At 46.5% G+C, this 20,645-nt stretch overlaps 1 protein-coding gene across 2 annotated transcripts; it reads left to right on the top strand.

Annotated features, from left to right (window-relative positions):
* Positions 1-514: 514 nt before the first annotated feature.
* plxnc1 (plexin C1) lies at positions 515-18,562 on the top strand. 2 transcript variants are annotated; one of them, XM_084701967.1, is made up of 31 exons: positions 515-1,531; positions 1,633-1,773; positions 2,390-2,524; positions 2,713-2,813; positions 3,099-3,204; positions 3,325-3,469; positions 3,752-3,845; positions 4,186-4,273; positions 4,564-4,602; positions 4,729-4,862; positions 4,957-5,133; positions 5,529-5,631; positions 5,741-5,911; positions 8,938-9,105; positions 9,194-9,305; positions 9,527-9,628; positions 9,926-10,029; positions 10,144-10,185; positions 10,324-10,448; positions 10,559-10,757; positions 11,241-11,387; positions 12,937-13,105; positions 13,372-13,472; positions 14,623-14,698; positions 15,238-15,272; positions 15,463-15,558; positions 16,165-16,328; positions 16,721-16,868; positions 17,206-17,346; positions 17,488-17,562; positions 17,703-18,562. In XM_084701967.1, exons 1-31 carry the CDS (start codon positions 566-568, stop codon positions 17,805-17,807), a joined length of 4,509 nt encoding a protein of 1,502 aa, XP_084558093.1. In that variant the 5' UTR covers positions 515-565; the 3' UTR covers positions 17,808-18,562. The 2 variants fall into 2 exon arrangements, 1 of the variants encoding a protein (XP_084558093.1); XR_014762518.1 differs by lacking the exon at positions 17,703-18,562 and having other exon boundaries at positions 16,721-16,863.
* Positions 18,563-20,645: the final 2,083 nt, after the last annotated feature.

Consider the following 20,645-nt stretch of genomic DNA (forward strand, 5'->3'; position numbering starts at 1 on the left):
TTCTCATCAAGCAAGGACTGTGTATTCTTATACTTACGTCTCCAAAGCGATGTGTCATTGGCTTTGATTTAGTTTGATGAAAAACTAAGACTAGATAAACCAGAATTATTGAACCTACTTGCCTACACCTAGCCTATCTGGACACCTATATGCGGGCGCACATGCACAAGCTGTAATAACCCAGTGTTTTGTATAACAATCTGCAGGTAAACCTTTTCACCACCAGAGCACAGCAAAGACCAAATTCACGATATACCGCAATTCAACTGCCACGACGGAATTCCACCTGTGAGAAAGAATCATGTTAGTCTATCCTGTGAATCATCAGTTATATTGGAATTGGTAAGAATGGATAGTAAACTATTGATTAGTCTAAGCGTCTGTTAGACCGTTATATACGGAAGTGTGTCTTCATATAATTGGACAATATCACTATTGGAAAGCGGAACTTCAATGTATTACCAGGAGCACTGTTTCGCACTACGCACTCTGATTTTGGTACCGCAGGGACAGGCGGAGAGCGAAGAATGTCGTGTAGACTCCAGCTTCATATTTGTTAGTGACAATGTGCAACGCTATGTGGTCTATTATATTTTTAGGGTCCCTGGTTGTCCTTGTGGATTGGGGTCGTGGCCAGGACATCACCTTTGATGGGTACATTCGTGACTTTGCTGTTGGCAACAGCTCACTCTACGCCTTAACGGATGACTATCTCTACAAGGTGAGCCACAATTTGGCTCAAATTACCAACAAGATATCTCAGAGAGGAATACTTAATAGGCCTTTCGGCAAATTTGAGAGAAGCACTGGAAGCAGTCCTGTTTGGAACGCAACTTACAAGGTGAACATGTTGGTGCCATTCATCAAAAATAACACCTTAATCACCTGTGGAAGTATCATATGCGGGTACTGTGAAGTGTTAGATATCAATGACATTTCCAAGTCTGTGCATTACGAGCATCTTGAAATTAGCCCAAACGGCGCAGGCATTGGATTTGTGGTCGATATCCAGAAAAAAAGTACATTAGAGACATATGTCTTTGCAGCGAGTATGATATCAACCAAAACGAAGTGTCCTCTTGCTGATTCTGTGGTTACCTTGAGAAACACTAACGATAAACAAACTGGAGGGATATTCTCTGATATTGACCAAGACCAGTCACCTGCAAAAATTACCACCGAGGATAGGAGTTTCAATTTTGTTGACGGCTTTCAGAATGATAACTATATATATTTGTTCCGAAACCATCGGAAAGGTTCCATGTCAGTACAGCTTATTTGGCTCGAGGTCAAGACAGACAAGAAGAAAACGTTTGGGTCTCTGCAAGGTGCGAAGCTTCTGTGCTGCGCGGACCAAGAGCGCCCGCAACTACTCTCATCCTCCTTGATTCCCGGCGGTCCACCAGTGCTCTGGGCCGGTGTTTTCACGAGGAATTACACGAGAGATCCCGTGAATACCGTGCTTGCCATTTATGACATCAGTCCGGGCACAGGACCCGACCCAATCTTCTGCAGTAACCAGGTTTGCAAGGTATGCTGGTGAATCCTCACGTTTAAATCAGACTGTGTAGAAAATAATGCTTCTCCTTGACTATTGTGTGCGTGTGTGCTTGTTTGTATCCAAAACCCTAGAAGGCCACACCGCCACCAATCACGCTGCTGGATCCAGTGTCTGTGGTGTTTCAGTACAAGTCCATGACCTCGGTCCTGGCAGTGAGACAGGGCTCCTGGGTGGTGTTCTTCATCGGGACAGGAGACGGTCAACTCATCAAGGTCTGTATCCACGACATACCAGCTTGGACCAATCAGGGTTACTTGACGTTATGTATACTATCCTTCATGGTCAGATGTTAAACAGTACATAGTATTCGTCATAGTGAAGCTTTTGCAGAGATTGACAACTTAAAGAGATGTGTATCATGTTGTGTATTCACTCTGTCTCTTTCCTCTGGGCCTCAAGAGCATCATCTATCATTAAATCTTCACTTCAGCAGCTGCATCTGAACACCATTTCTGCTCAAACACACCGATTCATAAACGTCACACACAGTTCATTCCACAATCACATGACTAAGTGAGCCTTCTGGAAGGCTACAGGAGATTACTTTATGTCGTCCTTTTTCCTGGGGCTGAACGGCTTGCACAGCCTTGCCAAAGGCTCTACACAGATCACACACACACACACAAACACACACCCGCACATCAACACACACACCAATCCACCCATACAAACACCCTCTCCCCCCAGACACACACAAACACACACACACAAAGCAACCCAACTTATATGATATTTTCACACAGCTGTTGCGTTTGGCCCGTTAACATCTAAATGTGTATGGTGTGATAAAGATGTCATAGTGAGTGTTCCTCTTTTCCTTCCTGTCAGCTTGCTGTGGACAAGAACTACAACTCCTCCTGTCCCAGAGTTCTGTTCAGGTCAGACAATGATGTCCAAGTGTTTCCCAGGATGCACCTGGACCCAGTGGATCCCAGACACATCTACATGGTTCTAGGGAATCAGGTGAGCTCTACTCTGAAATGGTCCTATTTTAATCTTAACTGACGTAAATTCGACTCCTCTAGGACTCAGGTCCTTTGGAGTTGTCACGTGTCTGCTGTGAGTTAAAGTAGCCATGTAGAAATGGAATGAACCGTGTGATAAGTAGCATTGTGAAACGTTTGACACGTGCGTGTGTGTGTGTGTTCTAGATGAAGCGTGTACCCATGGCTACATGTGGTCTTTACATCACTTCTAAAGACTGCTGGTCTTCCCAGGATCCATTCTGTGGCTGGTGTGAGTCTAAGAGAAGGTCAGGGACATGACAAGGCGACACATGTTGTTAGAGCTGAGGCATGCACCAAATCTTCATCTAGCAGTTAGCATTCAGCAAACATGGTTTCCTGTTTTATCAAGTCATACTTCCTTAATTAACTGTGGCAATAATATCATTCCCTCTGTGATCTTCTTGCCTCCCTGCCTCCCTCCTTGTCTGACTCACTATCTTGTCTGTCTGTTTGCCTCTGTCTTGTCTATCTGCCTCCCTGCCTGTCTGTCTGTCTGTCTGTCTGTCTTTCTGCCTGTCTGTCTGTTCCAGCTGCACATTTAAGGAGGACTGCTCAAATTCCACATGGATCTCCATTCCTGACGACTCCAAACAGCAGCAGATGTCTAACCAGCTGCAGAGAACCAGCTCTGGACAGGTACCTTGAAGCCAGCTCTCTCAGGCATCGGCTATTCAAAGGCAGGGTCGGTGATGTTGTCGAGACACCATTATTATCACATTTGTTTGAATGACATCACTCTTCGTTTCCCTCCAATAGATAACCCTAACCATCCAGGTCCATCTCAGTGTAGTAGGGCCAATACCTGCATTTGCCTGTAACCTTGTCCCAGGTAAAGTGTTATGTGACCCATCCTTCCCCACGTGCACCTGCCCGCTCTCCAGGGACACCCTATCTATCCAAGGTCAGTAGCGGTAGCCTCTAAATTAGTGTTATAATACTACAAGATACAATACTAGAAGAGATAACTTGATTCAATATGATTAGTATTTGTTGTCAATTGGCCTGGAGATTCATATTGTGATGCTCACCACTAAAACATATACAGACAGACAGGATATAAGGCAGATTGAAGGAAGATGCATAGATACATACAGATGTGGTGTAGAGAACCAGCTCAACGCTACATACCCAGCTGCCCCTAACCCCAACCCCGCTTCTCCCCCACCTCCGCTGGGTTGTTCAGGTATGTTAGTGAAGGTCAAACTGGGGGGGCAACGGCTGGAGGAACTGAAGCTGGTTGACTGTTCAGGCATCACAGGACCCCCCACGTTCGACCTGTAAGTCTCTTTAAACAAATATATATGTTAGCCATTTCTGGACAGTGAAACTTAGAGACGGACAGGAAATGTATGGGAGAGAGAGAGGGGGAGACATGCATGCCCGAGCCTGAATCTAACCCTGGCTGCTGCGTTTGAGCCTCAGCGCTCTAGCGCCAGTGAGCTCTAAGCCTGATTCTATAAAAGAGCAGTTATTCTACACTGGATGTTTTTAGACAATTAAAAAAATATATATATATTTGTTTGCCTTTTTTGGACAGTCACAGTTAGAGACAGACAGGAAATGTATGAGAGAGAGTTTGTAAACAATCATATTGACGTTGTGGTCCCCGATCCTCAGGTGTACCCGGTGTGTGTCAGCCGGCTGTAGCTGGAGGAACCAGACCTGCTCCTGGACACCACATCCAGCACACACACACCTCACACAGGTAGGACACACACCAGATCAGCATCACCATGGCAGCCAGTGTTTCATACTCACTCACTCACACACACACACACAAACACACACTCACTCATACACTCACTCACTCACTCACTCTCACACACACACACACACACACACTCACTCACACACACTCTCTCACACACACACACAAACACCATCACGCTTCACACCTCCTAAGTGGGTCTAAATGAACCATAGCTTCTTACTGTCAGTCTGAGGTTCAGGTTCTGTTCCTCTATTTCACCATCGGTCTCTGACTTCCTTCCCCAGGAGCCGGTGTGCCAGATGGATCAGCCAGGGCTGGACTCTGTGAGTGTGCGCACGTTCCCTGCCTACTTATTTCCACATCTCAACACACATCCTCTTTCTGTTTTAATGGGGAACTTACAAACAGGGAACTGTGTACCTCTGTGTCTGTGTGTGTGTGTTTCTCAGAAGCCAGAGATCTTCTCTATCAAGCCCGAGGAGGTATCCTTCCATGGCTGGAACCACGCCCTGCTGACAGGAAATAACCTCAGTCACGTGACCAAAGTTCGCATCCAGGGGCTCTTCGACTGCTCTCCGAAGGAGTGAGTGAGTTTGAGGAAGTTTAAAGGTGTGTCATGACTTTCGTTTCCATCATCAGGCCTGACTCGGAGTCCCCTGTGTCTGTCCCTGTTCCAGGTCCCCAGTGTGGAGCAATACTGGATCTAATCTGACGTTTCACATACCTGGTGGAGACAAAGGCTTGGTCAGGGTGTGTCTGGTACTTCCTGATGGCAGCTGTCATGGAACTGGTCATGTGACTTACATTTCCTCACCTTCCTGCTCCAAACTGACACCTTCCACCACCTGGGCAAGGTAGGAGTACACACAGTAACACACACATGTGAACACACACACGCTAACACACACACACACGCGCTAACGCAGACACTAACACACACACGCGCTACCACAGACAGTAACACACACACACACACAGACTAACATATACTCTAACACACATACTCTGACACTGGTCATGATTGAGATTGGGGGGGGGGGGGGGCACTTTCTTGTTATATAAACATATATATATAAACTGTTATATATAATGATCACAGTAACATACATCACCAGCATCACTGTATTGCTTTATAAATGGCCAGACTGTAATATACAGGAGGGTTACCACTTTACTCAGGCCTCCAGGGAAATCTGTTCCCTGCATTTGATGTTGTTGCTCATTATCTGTGTTACTGGAACACATCCAGTGGGGGGCGCAGGATCAGGGCTCGAGGAATAAACCTGGGCTTAGTGGAGGGCGTCGTCCATGGCAACTCCCCTCACGTCACGGCAACCAATTACAGTGCAGGGGTCAGTAGCATCCTAACTCACACAAACACACACACACACACACATGGACGCAGGCACGCACACGCACACAAACTATAACTGTTGTTGTTGTTTTCATCCTGTCTTTCAGGATTTGTTGTTCTACGCACCACCCATGGACCATTCCAAGTTGCCCATCAACGTCGCTTTGAAAGTAGCCAATCACAGTGTGTTCTGCCATCCACTCATGTTCCAGCCGGACCCAAAGTTTATCAGCTTCACCCACACAGCCACAGGAAACCACCTGCGAGTCACCATCCAGGTAACACACGCTAATGTGACAGGTGTAGTCACCATCCAGGTAACACACGCTAATGTGACAGGTGTAGTCACCATCCAGGTAACACACGCTAATGTGACAGGTGTAGTCACCATCCAGGTAACACACGCTAATGTGACAGGTGTAGTCACCATCCAGGTAACACACGCTAATGTGACAGGTGTAGTCACCATCCAGGTAACACATGCTAATGTGACAGGTGTAGTCACCATCCAGGTAACACACGCTAATGTGACAGGTGTAGTCACCATCCAGGTAACACACTAATGTGACAGGTGTAGTCACCATCCAGGTAACACACTAATGTGACAGGTGTAGTCACCATCCAGGTAACACACTAATGTGACAGGTGTAGTCACCATCCAGGTAACACACTAATGTGACAGGTGTAGTCACCATCCAGGTAACACACTAATGTGACAGGTGTAGTCACCATCCAGGTAACACACTAATGTGACAGGTGTAGTCACCATCCAGGTAACACACACTAATGTGACAGGTGTAGTCACCATCCAGGTAACATACGCTAATGTGACAGGTGTAGTCACCATCCAGGTAACACACACTAATGTGACAGGTGTAGTCACCATCCAGGTAACACACTAATGTGACAGGTGTAGTCACCATCCAGGTAACACACGCTAATGTGACAGGTGTAGTCACCATCCAGGTAACACACGCTAATGTGACAGGTGTAGTCACCATCCAGGTAACACACGCTAATGTGACAGGTGTAGTCACCATCCAGGTAACACACTAATGTGACAGGTGTAGTCACCATCCAGGTAACACACGCTAATGTGACAGGTGTAGTCACCATCCAGGTAACACACTAATGTGACAGGTGTAGTCACCATCCAGGTAACACACGCTAATGTGACAGGTGTAGTCACCATCCAGGTAACACACTAATGTGACAGGTGTAGTCACCATCCAGGTAACACACTAATGTGACAGGTGTAGTCACCATCCAGGTAACACACGCTAATGTGACAGGTGTAGTCACCATCCAGGTAACACACGCTAATGTGACAGGTGTAGTCACCATCCAGGTAACACACTAATGTGACAGGTGTAGTCACCATCCAGGTAACACACGCTAATGTGACAGGTGTAGTCACCATCCAGGTAACACACTAATGTGACAGGTGTAGTCACCATCCAGGTAACACACGCTTATGTGACAGGTGTAGTCACCATCCAGGTAACACACGCTAATGTGACAGGTGTAGTCACCATCCAGGTAACACACGCTAATGTGACAGGTGTAGTCACCATCCAGGTAACACACTAATGTGACAGGTGTAGTCACCATCCAGGTAACACACTAATGTGACAGGTGTAGTCACCATCCAGGTAACACACACTAATGTGACAGGTGTAGTCACCATCCAGGTAACACACTAATGTGACAGGTGTAGTCACCATCCAGGTAACACACTAATGTGACAGGTGTAGTCACCATCCAGGTAACACACTAATGTGACAGGTGTAGTCACCATCCAGGTAACACACTAATGTGACAGGTGTAGTCACCATCCAGGTAACACACTAATGTGACAGGTGTAGTCACCATCCAGGTAACACACGCTAATGTGACAGGTGTAGTCACCATCCAGGTAACACACGCTTATGTGACAGGTGTAGTCACCATCCAGGTAACACACGCTTATGTGACAGGTGTAGTCACCATCCAGGTAACACACTAATGTGACAGGTGTAGTCACCATCCAGGTAACACACGCTAATGTGACAGGTGTAGTCACCATCCAGGTAACACACGCTTATGTGACAGGTGTAGTCACCATCCAGGTAACACACTAATGTGACAGGTGTAGTCACCATCCAGGTAACACACGCTAATGTGACAGGTGTAGTCACCATCCAGGTAACACACTAATGTGACAGGTGTAGTCACCATCCAGGTAACACACGCTAATGTGACAGGTGTAGTCACCATCCAGGTAACACACTAATGTGACAGGTGTAGTCACCATCCAGGTAACACATGCTAATGTGACAGGTGTAGTCACCATCCAGGTAACACACGCTAATGTGACAGGTGTAGTCACCATCCAGGTAACACACGCTTATGTGACAGGTGTAGTCACCATCCAGGTAACACACGCTTATGTGACAGGTGTAGTCACCATCCAGGTAACACACGCTTATGTGACAGGTGTAGTCACCATCCAGGTAACACACGCTTATGTGACAGGTGTAGTCACCATCCAGGTAACACACGCTAATGTGACAGGTGTAGTCACCATCCAGGTAACACACTAATGTGACAGGTGTAGTCACCATCCAGGTAACACACTAATGTGACAGGTGTAGTCACCATCCAGGTAACACACGCTAATGTGACAGGTGTAGTCACCATCCAGGTAACACACTAATGTGACAGGTGTAGTCACCATCCAGGTAACACACGCTAATGTGACAGGTGTAGTCACCATCCAGGTAACACACTAATGTGACAGGTGTAGTCACCATCCAGGTAACACACGCTAATGTGACAGGTGTAGTCACCATCCAGGTAACACACGCTAATGTGACAGGTGTAGTCACCATCCAGGTAACACACGCTAATGTGACAGGTGTAGTCACCATCCAGGTAACACACGCTAATGTGACAGGTGTAGTCACCATCCAGGTAACACACGCTTATGTGACAGGTGTAGTCACCATCCAGGTAACACACGCTTATGTGACAGGTGTAGTCACCATCCAGGTAACACACGCTTATGTGACAGGTGTAGTCACCATCCAGGTAACACACGCTTATGTGACAGGTGTAGTCACCATCCAGGTAACACACGCTTATGTGACAGGTGTAGTCACCATCCAGGTAACACACGCTTATGTGACAGGTGTAGTCACCATCCAAGTAACACACGCTTATGTGACAGGTGAATCCTTCCTCCCGATCATGCCCGCACTGGGGTTTGAACTTGGGTTATTTTTCACACGTGCCAATCAGACAACACGGTTGTCTTGTTTTTCAGAAAGAGGCAGACAAGCTGAACATCTCCAAGTCAGAGCTGACCGTGCTGGCGGTGGAGGATGAGAAGGAGTATGAGTGCGTCCTGGATATCATAGAGACCAGCAACGGGACCGACTCCATCGACTGCGATATCCTGAACAAACCCAACGCAAAGATAGACTTTCTACGGGTAAAACAAACCCCCCTGCCTGTCCAGAGATGCCCAGACGTCACATGAGTGTTTTCAATAAAAACTCAGTGTCCTGTTTCTTCATCAGATAAAGTATGGAGGTGTCGTGGAAATCCGTTTGCAGTCAGAACAGCAAAGCGGGGCTCGTCTGGCACTGCTGATTGTACCTGTCCTTCTTGTGATACTATTCATCGTTTTAGGTAAGACAATGTCATTTTGCATGGCCGAGAATTAGACCGGCAACCTTCTGATTACCGGCCCAATTCCCTAACCGCTCAGCCATCTGACTCCTAAACTTACCTCTGCTTGGCTTCTGTGTTGAGTAATTATGCACACACTTCGTCAGGGTTGATTTAGATATTTGGTTTGTGTGTGTAGGGATACAGGGATGTTTAAATTCAGTGTGTGTTTGTGTGTCCAGGCGTGGTGTGTGTCTATCGGAACAAGCAGAGAAAACTAACAGCCCAGATGAACGAACGATTGGAGTTGTTGGAAAGTGACATCAGACAGGAAATCAGACAAGGTTTCCCAATACCCTCTATCTGTGGCTACACAGCCACAGCTGCACAACCACACAGAGAAACATGATCTGTCTGCTCTATCCATCTCTCTAGCTCTGTTTCTCCCTCTTTTATCTCTCTCTCTCTCTCTCTCTCTCTCTCTCTCTCTCTCTCTCTCTCTCTCTCTCTCTCTCTCTCTCTCTCTCTCTCTCTCTCTCTCTCTCTCTCTGTCTCTCTCTCTCTCTCTCTCTCTCACTCTCTCTCTCTTTTTCTCTCTCACACACAAATACACATATTCAATAACATACCCTCTTCTACAGGTTTTGTGGACCTGCAGACAGATCATTCAGATTTAATAGAAAACGTGGGTGCCATTCCATTCCTTGACTACAAGCACTTTGCTTCCAGAATCTTCTTCCCTGAGGTGAATAGATAGCTGTAAGATTTGTAATGAGGAGGTGACCTACATAGTTTGCAAGGACAGTTTGCACAGGATTTGTTTTTTCCTCTTTGTAAGCCATGTTTATTCACCTTTTAGGGTGGACCTGTCGCAACATCAATTGTCAAAGATATAGGTCAGGTAAGATCTCTTGGACTGGGAACAGGAACTTGATTTTATCGTCATCATATTCATAAGATAACAGATTGTTCCTCCGCACTAGGAGCCACGTTACAGTTCTGTTGGAGTTTCCATTGCTAACGTGTGTTCTGGCTTCAGGATGCGGTGAAGCTGCATTTGGAACAGAGCTGCCAGGCCCTGTCTACTCTTATCCAAGACCAGCTCTTCCTCACCTCCATGGTCCACGCTCTGGAGGAGCAGAAGAACTTCAACATCAAAGACAAGTGAGTCCTCTTCCACGTGGAACTCAGACACGACACGTGACAGGTTTTAATTCAGCTGGCTAGTTAATCACAGAAGTCTTTTCATTCGTTGTGTGTGTGTGTGTGTCCAGGTGTACGGTAGCATCCTTGCTGACTGTGGCCCTGCATGGTGATCTGCCGTACCTGACCAATGTGATGGAGGATCTCCTCAGAGCCCTGATGGACCAGCCCAGTAACAACCAGCCCAAACTGATGCTGCGGCGCACTGAGTCCATAGTGGAGAAACTTCTAACCAACTGGATGTCTATCTGTCTCTATGGCTTCCTCAGGGTATGTCTGCCTGCCTGCCTGCCTGCCTGCCTGCCTGCCTCTCTGTCTGTCTGTTTGTCTGTCTGCCTGTCTGTCTGTCTGTTTGTTTGTTTGTCTGTCTATCTGTCTGCCATCCTGCCTGTGTCTCTGTCTGTCTGCCTATCTGTCTTTCAGTCTGCCTGTCTTTCAGTCTGCAAGTCTTTCAGACTGCCTGCCTGTCTGTTTGTTTGTTTGTTTGTTTGTTTGTTGGTCTGTCTGTCTGTCTGTCTGTCTGTCTGTCTGTCTGTCTGTCTGCCATCCTGCCTTTGTCTCTGTCTGTCTGCCTATCTGTCTTTCAGTCTGCCTGTCTTTCAGTCTGCAAGTCTTTCAGCCTGCCTGCCTGCCTGTCTGTCTGTTTGTTGGTCTGTCTGTCTGTCTGTCTGTCTGTCTGTCTGTACTCAATATTGACTATGTTTTAACTGCTTGTGTGTGTTTGTGGTGTGTGTCTGTCTATGTGTGTTCCAGGAGAGTGTTGGCCAGCACCTGTTTCTCCTGGTCAGTGCCCTGACCCAGCAGATCTCCAAGGGACCCGTGGACTCAGTCACAGAGAAGGCTCTGTACACGCTCAACGAGGACTGGCTGCTGTACCAGGCTCCGGACTTCACTCCTCTGGTAAACTCACACACACTTGTATTATACACACACATTTGTGCATGCACGCACCAACAACATCCTGCACACTCACGCACGGTTTTGATGCAACAAAACGAACCATCTATGTGCAAACTATGCATACGATTTATTTTTGTCTCCATCTGTTTATGGTATGGTAGTACTGTGTGTGTGTAAAGTGTGCAAAGTGTGCACAAAGGCCTTTATCTCTGTGTGGAGGAACAAGCTTTCCCCATCAGAGAAGTGCTTGCTCTTTTTTAATGTATGGTATCAGTCAATGGGAAAATGTGTCCAAACTTTTGACTGGTGCTGTAAATAAGTGTATTAACATTAACCTGTAACATTTAATAACATTACAAATGAATGAAATCATTTACAAGGCAAACATGTTACAGAAGTGAAGGTTTTATCTTACCTACTCTACCCTGATTATTGTAAATCAGAGAGAGAAAGCAAGAGGTGAGCAAGGAGAATGAGTATAGGACAAGCCAGAGCTGAGGAGAAGGTCTCAGGATATGACAAATCCACAGAACAATGCTTCACAGTTCCCTTTATACCCAAGAACAACCGATCAGACCACATCTGGACCCTTACTTAACAAACACATGACTAGCAATGCTACAGTAAGTTACCCAATGAGGTGTGATCGCCATCAAGCAGAGACTCTGTCCAGCAACTCCAGATGTTGGCACATGAGCGGTGGGAGCAGGATAACACCCAGCCTTGCAATAAGAAAACAGAACTTAGCATTGTTGTCTGAGCTGACATTTTGTTTTTGCTCCTTCCCCAAAATGTGAATTTACTGTAAGCAACATGGACAGATCCATTTTCAGTTCCTTATTGTGCTTTTTAACTATAAATGTACTTCTGGGACCAAAAAAGGTTCTTTATGGAAACTTGTTAGTGGGAACCTCTATGTTACAAATGGTTCTGTGTAGTTACATACTTATAACTTTATACTTCCTGCTTTGTCTGAAGAAATGACACCTTGAAAAATGGAACACTGTGTTGTCAAGTTTACTACATGCAAGTGTTAAGAGATGTTATCGTAAATCAGCAATGATGTGAGTGAGAAAAGAAAAAAACGAAAGAAACTAGCTAAATGCCTCTTTTTTGTGTTGGGTTGAGCAAGCACAGAAAGCTACTGCCAGGACTGAGAGAGAGGCAGAGCTGAACTTAACTTCCTCCTTTCGAAAGCCTCAGTAGAATTCACTGATCTTGAAGGTTGCGCAAGGTAGCTCATTCACAGCTCACGCACAGCCCCGGGAGAAGGACACCTGTATGTTTCTAATCGACAGAATGTGTTGAACCAAAACAGTGTGTCTTTTCCCCTTCCAGCTCCAGCCACACCATCCATCTTATCTTTTCCCCTCACCACATCTTTCCTTCCACCCCTCCCCACCTCCTCCTCCCCCCCCTCCTCCCCCACCTCTTCCTCCCCCACCTCTTCCTTCCCCACCTCCTCCTTCCCCCCTTCCCCACCTCCTCCTCCCACCTCCTCTTTCCACCCCTCCCCACTTCCTTCTTCCCCACCTCCTCCCCACAACAGAAGCTGAAGGCGCTGTTTGCGGTGGGCACAGAGGGGGAGGTGAGTGACTCCTTGGAGGTGGCAGCTCTGTCCTGTGACACAGTGGAGCAGGTCAAGGAGAAGATACTAGTGGCCCACAAGAACAAGTTTGGGTTCCCCTACAGCTCACCGCTTAGGGACATCCACATAGGTCAGTAGCACTCTCTCTTATCTTCACTGGGCCTGGAAACAAAACAGACTGACAAAGCACTCTCAAGACGGCACATTCCAATCACCAACTACTAACAGCTATCTTTCCTGAAAGTTAAAAACAATATGAGAAATGTACACGTGTTCTGTGCGGTGAGTTAACCTCTTCATTCACTGCGGGCAGGGGCGAACTGATTTAGTTTGTTTAGTCAACAAAACTCCCAGCTCTCTCTGTAGTGATGGCGTGATGTGCTGTCTCGTCCACAGAGTACGAGCAGGACGGCAGGTTTGTGCCTCTGCAGGAGGTGGACTCCTCCTCTGAGGTCTTGGGAGAAGTGACGATGCTCAACACACTCCGGCACTATCAGGTGAGAGGGAGCTCCCTGACCAGGCGGAATAGGTTCACCGCAAACCAGTGGTCTTCAACACTGGTCTTCATCAGAGCGCGCACTCGATTCAAATGAATGGGTCAATATGAGGCTTCGACAGAGCTTTGGAACGACCTATTTATTTGAATCAAGGTGTGTTGGAACAGGGAAACATCTAAAACGTACAGGACTGAGGACCAGGGTTGATGAGAACAGCCCTAAATACGTGACTGTCTTTGAGTACAGTAAGTGAAGCGTGCCTACAGGCCGCACGAGATAGAAAGGGGAGCATCTGACACTTTAAAAGGGCGCTTCGCTGGGAGTGAGAGCCATGGTGCTGGGCCCGACCTAAACAGCAGAACTGCAGTACGAGCTTCATTCCCCCGCATCAACGGTGATAGCGTTACACAACCGGTAAGACGCAAAGACTGATTATGTCGTTGAGTCGTTACGTACAGTTAACAAGCAGCATGAGCCAGGGGACTTACAGTTGAAAGCAGTTCCCTGTGACTGTGACTGTATTGTGGGTGGAGGTGCAGCCAGGGACCAAGGATACAGGGCAGGGTATTGCTGTCCAACCACCATGGCGAGAGCTCGGCTGTGCAAGTCACAAGGCCATGTTGTGCCTAGATTAGATTTCATCCCTGTAAACAAACTATACACCCGGTACTTCAGAATCACTGTACTCGCATGTGAAAGTAGGTCTGGATGGTAATGTACAACTGAAATGAGGAATGTGCGCGTGGGGAGAGGAGGGCATCCTGAAAGAGTAATGTGTGGTTATCTGATATTCCACTGTTTACCTCACTATCTTGTCTGTCTGTCTGCCTCTGTCTGCCTGTCTGTCTGTCTGTCTGTCTGCCTCTGTCTGTCTGTCTGTCTGTCTGTCTGTCTGTCTGTCTGTCTGCCTGCCTGTCTGCCTGTCTGCCTGTTTGTCTGTCTGTCTGTCTGTCTGTCTGTCTGTCTGTCTGTCTCTGTCTGTCTGCCTCTGTCTGTCTGTCTGTCTGTCTGTCTGTCTGTCTGTCTGTCTGTCTGTCTGTCTGTCTGCCTCTGTCTGTCTGTCTGTCTGCCTCTGTCTGTCTGTCTGTCTGTCTGTCTGTCTGTCTGTCTGTCTGTCTGTCTGTCTGTCTGTCTGCCTGTCTGCTTCCAGGTATCAGATGGCATGACTATCAAGGTCCTCTCTCGGAGGACCCACCCCCCTCTGAGCCCGCAGGGCAGTGTGAAAGGTCAAGCTTACATTACATTTTATATTTTGTTCATTTAACAGAAGCTTTTATCCAATGCAAGTCATAGCCAAAGGTTTCTTAGACAGACTGCAAAGTCACCACTTCCCTGGCACCACAGTTGCCCGACACGGTTGAAAAACCACTATGCAGTCTTTTGCCTGACTGTTAAACAACATGCAATTCACAGAGATGAAACTGAAGCGAAACTAACTATCACAGGATGTAAGAATCACAGGAAATAAGGCGGTTTTGATGCCCTCAGGCCTAGTAAAGAAGTTGCCAATATGAACCTGGCCCTCTTCAGGACTACTTGAACGATAGAAGATCCTTGTTTAGCGATGCAGGGGGACTAGGGTGGTGGCAAATCTGATGATTAAAAGCTTATGAAAGAAAGCCTTTGTAGAGTTTCACTTTCTCAACCACCACAGCCCCCACACACCAGTGTAAAACTAAAACTGATGTGGCAACATTCAAATGAATTGATAACATTTTAACCACAGCAACAGAGATAACATGATCCTTTCACTTGTGTTTTGTAGATGATCTGAACTTCTCTGCAAAGTACTTTCATCTAGTAAGTAATGCTAACACAGTACACACTTCTGTAACATGATAAGTATTGAGATCAATTCATCGTGTATCAGTTTTACATCCTGTGAGAGAAATAAAACGTTCAATTTTTCATACATGTGTATATATATAATAACCCTGTTGTGATGTCTGTTTGATTTGATTGGCTGACATTGAATGCCCTTTGACCCTAGATTGACCCTGAGGTCGACCAGGACCAGCGGAAAAAACCAGAGAGGAAGAAGCTGAAGTTAAAGGAAGTACACCTCACCAAACTGCTGTCCACCAAGGCAAGACATGCTAACACTACGTTCTAATAATACTTCTCACTGTTGCACATGTGGTTACAAAATGTTAGACTGAGGATTGACATCTCTCTATTTGTGTCTTATAAGTAAATATACTGATTATGGCCTGCTTTAACTTGGTGTATGGTAACTGTGTTATTTCAAGTTAGTTTTTGTGGCATATCTTATCCCAAAGACTGCTATGTCACTCAGTGCTGGTCCTAGCACATTTGGCGCCCTAGGCAAGATTTATTACCAGCACCCGCCCCCCCCCCCCCCCCACACACATGACTTGGTGCCGTTGGCGCCCCCTGCTGGTAGTGCAGGACGGTTAATTAATGGATGCACTTGGGAAATTTCCACCCCCCTCTTCATGCCACCCTAGGCGGCTGCCTATGTCGCCTATAGGAAGGACCGGCCCTGATGTCACTTGAGGAACATAGGGTTCATGGACCAAGACAATTCTGTTTTAAACAGGTTCTGACTAACATAGCTCTGAATCTGATTGATGCTACACAGCCTGGTATCTTTGTACCATTGGTCATGCGCTTTAGGTACTGTTACCTAGTCTCTGAACATGAAACATAACCCCTGTTCTTGACCTCTTAGGTGGCCGTGCATTCGTTCGTAGAGAACCTCTTCAGAACCATCTGGGGAACGACCAATGGGAACGCGCCGTGTGTTGTCAAATACTTCTTTGACTTCCTGGATGTGCAGGCAGAGAGCAAAAGAATCTTGGACCCCGATGTGACACACATCTGGAAGACCAACAGGTGGGCTGAAGGCTGAGCGGTTAGGGAATCGGGCTATTAATCAGAAGGTTTCCGGTTTGATTCCCGGTCATGCAAAATGATGTTGGCCGGGTTTCCCAGATTCGTTAAGAAGCTCTCAACGCTAGGAGCTTCTTAAGAACGTTCGAAAAGCGCTCTAGAATGCTACGAATCTGGGAAACCCGTGTCCTTGGACAAGGCACTTCACCCTACTTGCCTCAGGTGGAATGTCCCTGTACTTACTGTAAGTCGCTCTGGGTAAGAGCGTCTGCTAAATGACTACATGTAAATGTTCTGTTGAAGTGGACATGTTCCACGCATGTGCCTCAGTGTGGCAGTGTTCCCTGTATGAGTCTTTGTTCTGACACCCCCAACTTCACCCTCCACTATCCCAGCCTGCCCCTTCGTTTCTGGGTGAACATCTTGAAGAACCCCCAGTTTGTGTTCGACATGGAGAAATCTTCCCACCTGCACAGCTGCCTGTCTGTCATCGCCCAGGCTTTCATGGATTCCTTCTCTCTCAGCGAGATGCAACTAGGCAAGGTAGAGCCTCTGACTAATGGTGATGTAGTGAGTCTTCACAGTGCCCATGTACTGGGGGGGAACCCTTATCCCATGTACCAGAGAGGAACCCTTAACCCATGTACCAGAGAGGAACCCTTAACTCGGACCTGAACACTTGTGCCGTAGTGAACACAAACTCAGAAAGAACCTCAGTCTACTGTTTATGGTGCCAGTTGAAATCCTTTCAAACACACAAACATTTGCTGTGTACTGTTTATGTCGGTGTGTGTATTGTTGTGTTAGTCATAGATGTGTGAATCCTAAATAGGTTTGGATAGTAGGTTGTATCCTGACTGTCAAACTCTGTATTTTTCAGCATGCTGCAACCAATAAACTGCTGTATGCCAAAGACATCCCACTTTACAAACAGGAAGTAAAGACCTATTACAAGCAAGTCAAGGACCAGCCTAAAATGACAAGCTCTGAATTCAAGGATTTCCTGCTTGAAGAATCAAAGGTAATGCACACCTCCACTCCGATTTGATGAACTATTTGCCTTTTCACTCTTGACACAGTGACAAAAACATGTAACACTTCAAAATGTTGAAAAAACGGGAAGTGAAAATGTTCTTCAGCATTTTTCTGTTATTTTTTTTAGAAACACGAAAATGAGTTTAATGAATCTGAAGCACTCCGGGAACTCTACAAATACATGCAGAGATACTTTGACGATGTAAGCATTTTCCTTCCATCTCTCCTTCTGTTTCCATCCACCAATACAATCTGTATTTGGGGTGAATATGAATGGGAATTCTCCAAGTAAAACTTTTATTTGTAAGCTTATTAAATATAAACGGTACATTTACTTCACAGATCAAGTTGAAGCTGGAGCAGAATGGCGCCCCTGCCGAACTCCAGCAGCAGCTGCAGAACGTCAAAGTCCTGTTTGATGCCCTGAAGAGCAGTTCCTGGGACTGAGCTCCCTCCCTCCTCTACAAGCCGACCTAGACGGCTAGGTCTGATCGAGGAGCGTCACAATCCCCCTGCTGTTCACAGAAGACCTGGCCCCTCAGGACGAGGGCCTGGAAGGTCGGTGACGAGGAAGGAGAGGAAGATTAGGCCCTCCCTGAGAGGGTGAAACTGTCTTGGCGTTGTGGCGCTATGCAAAGCACACAGTTGAAGTGTTGTCTTATGCTTCGTACTTGCTTTTGAACTATTTTAATTTTTATTCGGAAATGTAAACAGGGACTGAAATACAGCAAGCATGTATTTGGACTATTATTAGTTTTTCTTATTTTCTTTTATAAACAACAAATATCCTATCCACCCACCCAACCAAACTTGGACATTCACCTACAGGTGCAGGAAGATTACATGAAAAACACAACAAAGAAAAAAAAACGTAACTGAAATTAAAGTGAAAATATACTTTATTCATGAAATACTTACAAATATATTGTATTATAAGCACCAGCCATGCAATTTGATAACACCCTAGCACAGTATTTGAAAACATGCAACATGTCACAAAGTGCCTTTGGAATGTTTTAAAGAGTAATGGTTTTGTAAAGAATTTATACAAATATTATTTTTTAAGACAGTAAAAATAAAATGGTTAAGAACACTGGTTTGCCAACTCAAAGCTACTAACAGAGTAATGTAAAATGTGCACATTGTGTATCTGGGAAAGTTAAACTTGTGTTTTGTTTTCTAAATTAAATATGTATTTTCTCTTTAGTTTTCTTTATTGTATGTTGGAATCCTATAGAATCCAGACCAACTGGCTTGATGGTTGTTCGTTTATTTACTATGAGCGCCACATTCTGGTAGATTATGTACAGCAGCCGAAATCCTTTCCACTTCGAGGGAAAAACACTTCTTGTTTAAAGTTAAAACTCAAGTCATTTTCCAAACTAAAAGGGGTGGACAGATGGAAAATGTTATTTCAAGGCAGGCAGGCAGGCAGGCAGGCAGGCAGGCAGGCAGGCAGGCAGGCAGGCAGGCAGGCAGGCAGGCAGGCAGGCAGGCAGGCAGGCAGGCAGGCAGGCAGGCAGGCAGGCAGGCAGGCAGGCAGGCAGGCAGGCAGGCAGGCAGGCAGGCAGGCAGGCAGGCAGGCAGGCAGGCAGGCAGGCAGGCAGGCAGGCAGGCAGGCAGGCAGGCAGGCAGGCAGGCAGGCAGGCAGGCAGGCAGGCAGGCAGGCAGGCAGGCAGGCAGGCAGGCAGGCAGGCAGGCAGGCAGGCAGGCAGGCAGGCAGGCAGGCAGGCAGGCAGGCAGGCAGGCAGGCAGGCAGGCAGGCAGGCAGGCAGGCAGGCAGGCAGGCAGGCAGGCAGGCAGGCAGGCAGGCAGGCAGGCAGGCAGGCAGGCAGGCAGGCAGGCAGGCAGGCAGGCAGGCAGGCAGGCAGGCAGGCAGGCAGGCAGGCAGGCAGGCAGGCAGGCAGGCAGGCAGGCAGGCAGGCAGGCAGGCAGGCAGGCATAGAGACTGATAGACATCCAGTTGGTTAGGAGTTTCTCCACTATGGACTCAGTGCGCCGCAGCATCAGTTTGGGCTGGTTGTTACTGGGCTGGTCCATCAGGGCTCTAAGGAGATCCTCCATCACATTGGTCAGGTACGGCAGATCACCATGCAGGGCCACAGTCAGCAAGGATGCTACCGTACACCCGGAAACTGTCGTAGCAAACTATGTAGGTCTCCTCCTCATTACAAATCTTACAGCTATCTATTCACCTCAGGGAAGAAGATTCTGGAAGCAAAGTGCTTGAAGTCAAGGAATGGAATGGCACCCCAGTTTCTATTAAGTCTGAATGATCTGTCTGCAAATCAAGAAGTGCAGAGAGTCGATGGAGTCGAGAGTTTGTCAATTCATTCTTTCAGCAACGAGACAAGTCTATCGAGCTATAGAGTTGTCTTACTTCTCATAGAAAAGTGGTCCTTTTATTCATGTTTGGAACAAGTTCAACTTACAGAATGGAGATGAAACTTTCGTTTCCCATATATGGAGAAGGAAGTCTCTCACCTTTGAATGTCACCTAGTCAGTCTACTACTACTACAAAGTCTACAGTGTACAGGTGTGTTTTTCCTCTGCACACCAGAATCGAATTTTCCTTTCTCCATAAGATTATGTTACATATCCTTTCACAACAGCATTATTTTCAGCTTGCATAACAACTTGCTCAAATATTTCCAACATTTCCTTTATGTTTATACGAGATGAAAAGAACATTAGTCTAAGGGTGCTTTCACACCTGACATGTTTGGTCCGTTTCAATCGGACCATGGTCCGTTTTCTCTGAAAGTACGGTTCGTTTGGAGAGGTGAGAACACGCATTCGAACTCTAGTGCGGATCAAACAACCGAACCATGGTCCCCCTAAAAAGATGGGACTCGGTCCGGTTCCAAGTGAACCATGGTTCGGTTCGCTTTAGGTCTGAACGTAATTTGACTTAATATTGACCTATTCCAGGAAGCAAACCAAAATGTAGTGCATTGTGGGTTGAAAAAAGAATTTACACTTGGCGGAGACAACCGTGCCATTCTTTAGCAGCAAAATGAGTTGAGGGAAAACGTGGGCGAATGATGAAGTGAAGGAACGGCAAATATGGGCTGATGATCATATTGCAGAGCTACTTGTGAAGACACATTTGAGTAGCGAGGTATTTAAATTATTTAGTGATATACTGAAATAAAGCGTCATTATTGCACAGTGGACCAATGTTGGTTGAAAGTTAAAAACGTAGACGGCTAAAAGTGCGTGATGTTATATGGAAAAGTGGTAGCTCGTCAGACGAAAACATATAGTTCCCATGGTTTGATAAC

This window comes from Hypomesus nipponensis, chromosome 7 (genome assembly GCF_054491055.1).
Source record: "Hypomesus nipponensis isolate SF chromosome 7, ASM5449105v1, whole genome shotgun sequence".
In the NCBI taxonomy this organism is placed as follows: Eukaryota; Metazoa; Chordata; class Actinopteri; order Osmeriformes; family Osmeridae; genus Hypomesus; species Hypomesus nipponensis.